Genomic DNA, 8,564 nt, shown 5'->3' with positions numbered 1-8,564 from the left:
AGGGAGAAAGGAGATACTATTGTCCTCAAAACGGATGCCTGTTGCATATACATATCAATATGTATCCTGCAGCCCTTTATTCAGCCTCATCACATCATAGTTCTGGATAGAAACAGCTTACCGTTCATGAAAGAGATCGATAGACATCATTAGTACATTTATAGTAGTTTTATGTATTTATGTAGTACAGTTAGCGGCAGACAGGGCAATTATTACAGCAGATAAAAGAAAACAAACATTCAGTAAGATATTTGACAAAATCAGTGCTAATCAACAGACAAGGTCAACGTGATCGATGACTACATCACTGTAGGTCTCTACATAAATATTGTACACATATTACAGCTAAATCTCTGAGCTTGTTGAGGCAACTTAGGGAAAGTAATGTAAAGTGCTTGAGTAGTTCCAGGAATTATCTTCTGAAAGAGAATCCATCACACGTATTATATTACATTATGTTATCATCATATTGAAACACCGCCGTTTATTCAGTGCTTAAGTTAATATACAAAAATATTTAGTTTGCTAGAAATACATTGCTACACCTAGTCTGGGAGTTTTCTGTCTTCATTTGTTTTCTATTGTTTAGTTACAATCAGATCGGGTCTGAAGTTGGAATATTGTGTCAGTCAAGTGAAATGGCGTTCAATGGTTTTATTATGGGGCTCGATTCACAGCCCATAGTGTGAGCTTCAACTTACTTTTGTTTACTTATTCAAAGCACACCTACAGTGGAAGACATTTTTAGTAGTGACACTAGTTATATTTTCCATACTTCTTTACACGATCCTGGCCAACTGATGTCTAACATTAGCTGAGTTATGTCAACATAAAGAGGTGCTACTTTACATGCGAGTTGCCAATAGTGGATGCTATTTTTGTAGTATTATTTATTGTCATCAGATTATTGCCTTGTTGGTATGTGTTGACAGATGACCTTTGGACAACAGGTTTCACATGAGCAAATAATGCTACATCATGTTGGATTTAGTATTGGCATTACTACTGAATGCAACATGGCTGAAAGTTTGAGAGTCCAAGTCATTGCCAATAGGTGGGGAAGTTTGATCTTGGAATATTCAACATACTTTGAATAACAAACATACGATGACTTTATATTGCCTTCTATTTTGAGATTTTCTGCGTCGATACAAATAATAAGTCCTGCAAGATTTAAACGATGGGTCCAGAAAAAAACAAGAGGAAATGAACGAAACGATCTGCGATTCAACACACGACATCAGAAATGTCATCATCATACAATAGAATCCCACCAGGTGCATTAAATCCTTTTTGTAAAAATAAATAAATATAAACACCAAAAATGTAAACAAACAGTTTTACTTCATGTTCCCCTCGAAGAAGCACACGGTAAGTTAGGGGTGAACCATGGACCTTTCTAATGGAATGGAGCCATGGACAGGACATGTTGGTGATACTCTTTGGGTAGACTGTTGTCTGTGTGCACTGGGACACACCGTGTCGGGGAACATGTCCTCCCATGCACCAACATGCTAACATCATATAGGCCACTGGTATGGATAGAGAAGTAGACCGGTAGGTAGAGGGTTCATGTGCCAAAATGTTCCTATTCAGCTTTATCAAAAAAACTCATAAAAGATGACATGACGATACATAAAAGACATATCCTGTGTGCTTATTAGTGGACCCAGGAGACTTCAAAGGACAAAGTATACATTATTACATCATCATAATCGTTATTTTTTATAAATGCTATGATATTGATTCGTAAGCGATTAATTAGTGACTGTAAATATTACTGGATGGATTATTTAGTAAGGTTTCTCTGTAAGGTATACCTTGGCTTTTTCCTTATAGATTCACAAAACAGACAAAAATACATGTTTCAAAGACACCCATGCTAACAATTCAGTTTTGGTTGCTAGTGTTTGATATTGCATTCAACTTAACTTTGTGCTACAATAACAGAAGCTACGGCCATTAATAAGTAGCCTTATATGCTGGTTAACATATTTCTAACGATTTAATATTTGCAGCTATATCAAAATAATAGAACACATGGATCCATTATTTAAGTAACATCGGTTATTGAGTTTATGTTATGCTCTTGCAAATACGCTTACAAAAGTCAACTAAACCCTTTTTCTATTGGAGCTATTTAGTAAGGGTATTTAACTTCCAATAAACAGCCAATAAACTATTATTGATAAACAAAAAAAATAAAACTCATCTTCTCGTGGCCGTCCTTCACAACAGTTTTTTTGGGGGGAATAAACAAACTAAATCGCAAACAAAAATAATATAGATCGAAATGGACATAAACCACCATATTACATAAACAACCTGTGTCATGTTATAATGATAGTCTCTTAGTCTCATTGATAGTAGATAGTAGTATGCCGTACAATGTATGCATTCATGTTTACGGCATATCCCATTCATAATCATGTGTTGAGAGAGAGCTGCTTTGACATACAGTATGGCCTACAGTCTGGAGACAGAGGTGGTGTCACACCACCGTGAGGTTACCACAGCAGACAGAGGTGGTGTTGCACCACCCTCGGGGTACCGGAACAGACAGAGTTGGTGGTGCACCACCCTGGGTGTACCAGAGCAGACAGAGTTACCAGAGCATCCAGAGTTGGTGTCACACCACCCTAGTGTACCAGAGCAGACAGAGTGACCAGAGCATCCAGAGTTGGTGTCACACCACCCTAGTGTACCAGAGAAGGCAGAGGTGTTGGGACATCGCCATGGGAGTTCCAGCGCATCCAGAGCGAGTATTACACCACCGTGAGGGTCCCAGAACATCCAGGGCGTGTATTACACCACCATCGGAGTTCCGGAGCAGACAGAGCTGACGGAGTCGGCGTCAGACCCCCGCCTGGCACCGTTCTCCCCGTGCCACTCCTCCTCCTCCTCCCCGATGGGGTTCAGCCTCCCGTTCTGCTCCGCGGGGTCTTTGGCCCCCAGGAACCCCGTGTGCTGCTGCTGCTGCTGCTGCTGCCGGTTCAGGAAGTTCTTATCCGTCTTGTCCCCGTCGTGCTTGCCCCCCGTCTCCTCGTGCATCTGGCACACGCTCACCGTGGAAGAACGCAGGCTGTCGTCGGCGCCGCTGACCGCCGTCAGCCCGTGGCCGGGGCAGCAGGCGCAGGGGCAGGGCGTGAGGTAGAGGTAGATGAGCACCATGACCACGCTGAACAGGCAGCCCACCAGCGTGGTGTACGCCGTCTTGATGCTCTCCAGCCCGCCGCTGAGAGTGGCGTTGAACACCTCCACGGTGATGTGCAGGGTCTCGTTGTAGGCGTCGCTGGTGGCGTGGCACAGGTACACCCCTGAGTCGTCGGCCCTCAGCGGGCCGATCTGCAGCCCGCCCCCCGGGAGCAGCAGGGCGCTCTTGTCGGCGCGGGACACGGTGACGTTCTCCGGCAGCGCCCAGGTCTTCAGCATGCCGCGCTGCCGCGTGTCGCAGTCCAGCAGCAGGTACTGGCCCAGGTACGCGTTGGCCTTCACCACCTTCACCTCGCTGCAGTTCAGGTGCACCCGGCTCAGGTCCAGCACCGCCACCTTCTCCTTCTCCTTCACCCCCACCACCAGGCAGGTGTGCTCCTCGCGGAAGTCCGAGGCGGAGCTGAACCTCTGGAGGTCCCAGAGGGCCAGCAGGCCGTGCAGCTCGCAGCTGCAGGGCAGCGGGTTGCGGTGGAAGTACAGGTCGTTCTTGATCCAGGCGGGCAGGGCCTGCAGCTCGGCCAGGGGCAGCGCTTTGATCCGGTTGGAGGAGACGTCCAGCAGGGAGAGGGTCTCCAGCCGGCCCCGCTCCTTCACCACCTCCAGGGGGAAGCGGGAGATCTGGTTCCCGCTCAGGTACAGCTTCTGCAGGCACGCCAGGCCCGAGAAGGCGGTGCGGTCGATCTGGGAGATGTGGTTGTTGTAGAGCAGCAGCACCTCCAGGTGCTCCAGCGGCTCGAAGATGAGCTCCTCCAGGATGCGCAGGCCGTTGGAGGACAGGTCCAGGTAGCGCAGCTGGGTGACGTGGGCGAAGGCCTCGGAGGAGAGGAAGGTGAGGCCGTTGTGGTTCAGGTGGAGGGTGTGCAGCCGGCACAGCGAGACCTGGGTCCAGTCGGCGCGCAGCCGGGAGATGAGGTTGAAGCTGAGGTCCAGCACGGCGGCGTAGGAGGGCAGGTTGTACGGCACGCTGGTCAGGTTGAGCTGGGAGCAGCTGACGATGTTGCTGGCGCACACGCACACCGTCCGGCTGTTGAGCGGCAGGGACATGAACTGGGCGTCGGCGGTCACGGAGGCGATCAGGAGAACCAGCGGGAGCGCCGCGAGGTACCGTCGGGGCAGCGGGACCCCGGGGGAGGGCGAGCGCGGGTCTCTCATGGTGGGACGGCGGAGGGGAGGGCGGCGGGGGGGGGGGGGGTGGGGCAGGAACCACGTTTGAGTGACTTGTAGCTGCAATGACATGTTGGGGTAACACTTTACAAAATTAACTAATCATTGATTAACCATTCATTAACATTAGTTAGTGCAGAAATAGGCATTAACTAACAGTTGATTAACATTTAACTAATGGTCTAGTAATCATTTATGATTATCATTAATGGTGTTCACTTGACTAAGGGTGTTCATGTTAAGATGGTAACTTTGTTCACATCAACTAGGGTATTCTTTATACATTGCTTAATAGGGTTAAACCTACTATACCTATCCCCTAGGCAATAATACTGTGAATTACTGCATTAATTAATGTTAATGAATGGTTAATTAAAGCTTAATTAATGTACCCTTATGGTAAAGTGGGAACCATATTGAAGTGAGTTAGCAATCCTGATTGCCTGTCATCTGCAATGACGTTGCTAGACATTTGTTAGTTATTAGTTAGGCCTATTACTAGTTATTACTCATAACGCAGGACGCTGGAATAAGGCCGACATGGTAGGAAGGCACAGGGTAGGCTGCCTGTAGCTCACTGCAACAGCAGCTGAAGTTACTTTTACTCGAATGTAAATAACAACGCTCCAATAAAAACTGATGAAAAAGCAACAGTGAATGTAACATGTTTAAACGTCCATTAAAAAGGGGTTTAGAGCCAAAATGAGCAACACCAATCATTTTGAACAATACTGATAATAACCATATAAAAAAAAGCATATTCCAAATAAATAGCCTACTTCCACAAATCCTTTCCCTGCCCGAACTGCAGTGCTGCGTATAAAATCATCTTATAGAGTTGTATAAATCCTCTGCACAGTAAGTAAACGTCAAAGACGTATTATCATGCACTTACAGGTAGCAGAGCATCCCATCCCAGGGCGCTTACCTCGTTGGATGTCTAAAGAACGATAAATCCGATGTCCACATACGGTCCAGGCTTCGAGATGGTCCGCTCACATGACGTCCTTGGCCATTTATCGGAGCAACGACGACCAGCTGCCTCTCTCTGCCTTTTTATTAGGACAGCCCGACCGTCGTCCTCGCTGTGGTCCAAGAAAACCCCATCATTTTATTATTGATCCGACACAGCAGGAGGTGTGGCACATGAATGTGCACACGCACGCATCTCCACGTTCGGTGCACGTTCTCGCTCTCCGTTGATCCGTCACATTTGCTCACTCTGTAGCTGTTGATTTAGGCCTACCGATAACAACACATGTACGCTCACGCAGAATAACAATCCCGCCGCTGTAGAGGTAAATAAAAAATGCATCACATGTGATGCATTCGCCCTTCCTGGTGCTGATGCACTATATCTTACATGTAGAATCTTAACTGAATCCAACACGTGTCCGAGTACAAAATTAATCTCTAGGATGTGCCTCAGACTAATTATTTATGAAATGTCCAATTGGTTATTTTTTTTTGCTTTGCATTGTGGCTGGTGGTGGTAGGCTACACTCGTTTCCTATATACTTCACAGCAGGGCGGATACGGCTGGCTACATCCTTCCTCTCCCAACACCAGCATATAGGCGACTGCGGGGGGCACGTTGAATGGCTCTCTGCAGTGCTCGATCTGGCCGGCAACCTTTTCACGTGCGTCACCTTGTCAAGGGCAGGGGCCGCTCCATCATGCCGCGTGAACAGAATCCGATCTTTAATTGCGGATCTCATTTGCATATCTGTGGTTTATGCAGGCGATGGGTCTATCATAGGATGAGGAAACATGTGGGGGCGGGGGTGAAGTGTGAGTGGAGGATAAGGTAACAGTATCAAGATCCAGGGAGACACTAAACAAAGTGTCCGGTTGCTTAAATACACTTCACTGTCCATAACAGTTTTACATTTACACAAAACACAATAAATTTAATAAGATAGAGGACGACTCAAAATGTAGACTAGACAAATATTGTGACACTGTGTGTGTGTGTGTGTGTGTGTGTGTGTGTGTGTGTGTGTGTGTGTGTGTGTGTGTGTGTGTGTGTGTGTGTGTGTGTGTGTGTGTGTGTGTGTGTGTGTGTGTGTGTGTGTTTGTGTGCGTGTGTGTGACTACCACAGGAGGGCTCTGAATCCATAGCCTTGCACTTTGTCACCCCAACAACAATAGAAACAGATAACTCACATTGCCCTGTCAACACTAACACATGTATACAATTCTGGCTTAGCAAGGAGGGTATAACTGTTATATATATATTACCTTGAGAATGGTACTGTTGCTACAGAAACATAAAAATAGTTGTATTGCTACTGTACCATTAGAAATGTACTGTTGCTGTTGTATCATCAAGATTGTATGTTTGCTAGTATTAGAATAGTATTGTTGCTACTATATCATCGGAATTGTACTGTTGCTATAGTACCATTAGAATAGTAGTGCTGGTGTAATACTCTTTGCATTTATTGTCATGTTGTAATACAGCTTTTGGTATTATGCTGTTAAAGTAGGCCTACTGTTGGTGTTGGTCTACTGTTACATGTTCAATTAAATAACATCAAATACTTTATTAAATAACATTCGATTCTGGTTAGTATGGTTCTGTTGGTACAATGCTGTTGGCCAGTAGTGTTGGTATCATACTGTTGTTGTAACACCACAGTACTGGTGGATTAGTACTTATTCAGAGTATCAGAGTATTGTTACCTACTGTGTTCCCTGTACTGCGTCCTGTATAGTGTATGGTGCATGGTGGTGTATAGTGTTGGGCTGTGCGGTAGAAGATGTAGGCGGCGGTCTACTTTGCGTGTGGAGATGCGCAGTCCTCTGGTGAATTATGGATGAGCTGAGCCGCAGTGGCCCTGACTGTAGATCAAGGCAGCTGGGTCATCACGCTCCAGCCCCCCCCCCCCCCCCGATGCCCACCTGCACCCTTGACCCCATGCCTCTGACGGCAGCTCGCTCCAGCTTGACACACGGCCATCAACCGGCACTACGTGTCCAGTGGGAAATGACGACAGACAGGTTTAACTTTTTTTTTTCTTTTTTTAATTAAAATTCCTCTTTTTTTTTTTCTGTTCTTCAAAACCATTTGAACCCTTGTTTCACTCGCACACACACACAGTGGGTTAAACGGGATAAGTTAGGATCGTTATGCCGGTCAAACTAGGAGAGGGGAATTGCTCGATTTGGTGGAAGACAGTGTTGAATCGTGTGGGCGTTCAGTCAGGGGTGGTGTGATTGATCTTCTATAGGCTTCCTATAGTGTCTCCTGTTGAGCTCAATGCGCTCTGCTGTCCATCCTTGGTGGACCATTGAATGCCCGGTTCTGCCCTTTATGTTGCTTCACATGAACGAACAATGCATAGTGAACAAATAGATATTTGCTGTTTTTTCAGCACTATATGAGGAAAATACCAACCAAATATAACTTTACAGCATACATTCAAAGCCTCCCTGTTTTGTAAAGGTATGTTTTTTCAGCATAGTATCTCAGTGTGTTCCCCAGCACTGTATGGTTAAGGCGGCCGCCTCAACAACAATAGGGCCCCGCCTTGACTACCAATGTACAATAAAAATATATAAAAATGCAAACATAAAGATAAATTATCTTTATGTCCCCCCCCCCCCCCCCGTCCCCCCCCCCCCTCCTTGACCACTTTGAATAAGACATTTTCTGTGGGAGTCACTGTATCTCAACATCAGATTGGGGGCCTTCCCCTTATACTATTATAGCATATGTTTTTGTAGCGTCAGCAATATTAAAAGGCTTTATATTACATGAACTTAGACAGTAAATTCGCCATACTGTAAATGCACTCAAATATTGTCCTGTATATTGGGAAATATAATGATTGACACTGAATGAATAAAGGTTTAAGGGAAATACTTTATGTTCATATATTATGTATTATGCATGCGAAGAAATGATTCTAATATCAGAAAGTGTTTCTGAAATACTTTCATTCAACTGCTTGCTTGATCGAATTTTGTTGCTACATTGTGCTTATAAAGGAACATAACCAAACAGTGCGTGTGTGTGTGTGTGTGTGTGTGTGTGTGTGTGTGTGTGTGTGTGTGTGTGTGTGTGTGTGTGTGTGTGTGTGTGTGTGTGTGTGTGTGTGTGTGTGTGTGTGTGTGTGTGTGTGTGTGTGTGTGTGTGTGTGTGTGTGTGTGCGCGCGTGCATGTGTGAGTGTGCGCGTGTGTG

At 45.7% G+C, this 8,564-nt stretch overlaps 1 protein-coding gene across 1 annotated transcript in view; it reads right to left on the bottom strand.

The window, feature by feature from the left end:
* Positions 1-2,805: 2,805 nt before the first annotated feature.
* Positions 2,806-8,564, bottom strand: part of LOC130402317 (amphoterin-induced protein 1-like) — an 8,034-nt gene continuing 2,275 nt past the window's right edge. The window contains exon 2 of the mRNA XM_056606469.1: positions 2,806-4,437. Within this exon, the coding sequence (XP_056462444.1) occupies positions 2,806-4,437 (1,632 nt within the window). The remainder of the gene's footprint in view (positions 4,438-8,564) is intronic.

Source organism: Gadus chalcogrammus, chromosome 13 (assembly GCF_026213295.1).
Source record: "Gadus chalcogrammus isolate NIFS_2021 chromosome 13, NIFS_Gcha_1.0, whole genome shotgun sequence".
Lineage (NCBI taxonomy): Eukaryota > Metazoa > Chordata > Actinopteri > Gadiformes > Gadidae > Gadus > Gadus chalcogrammus.
The sequence above is the reverse complement of the archived record's forward strand: the minus strand, read 5'-3'. Positions and strand labels throughout refer to the sequence as shown.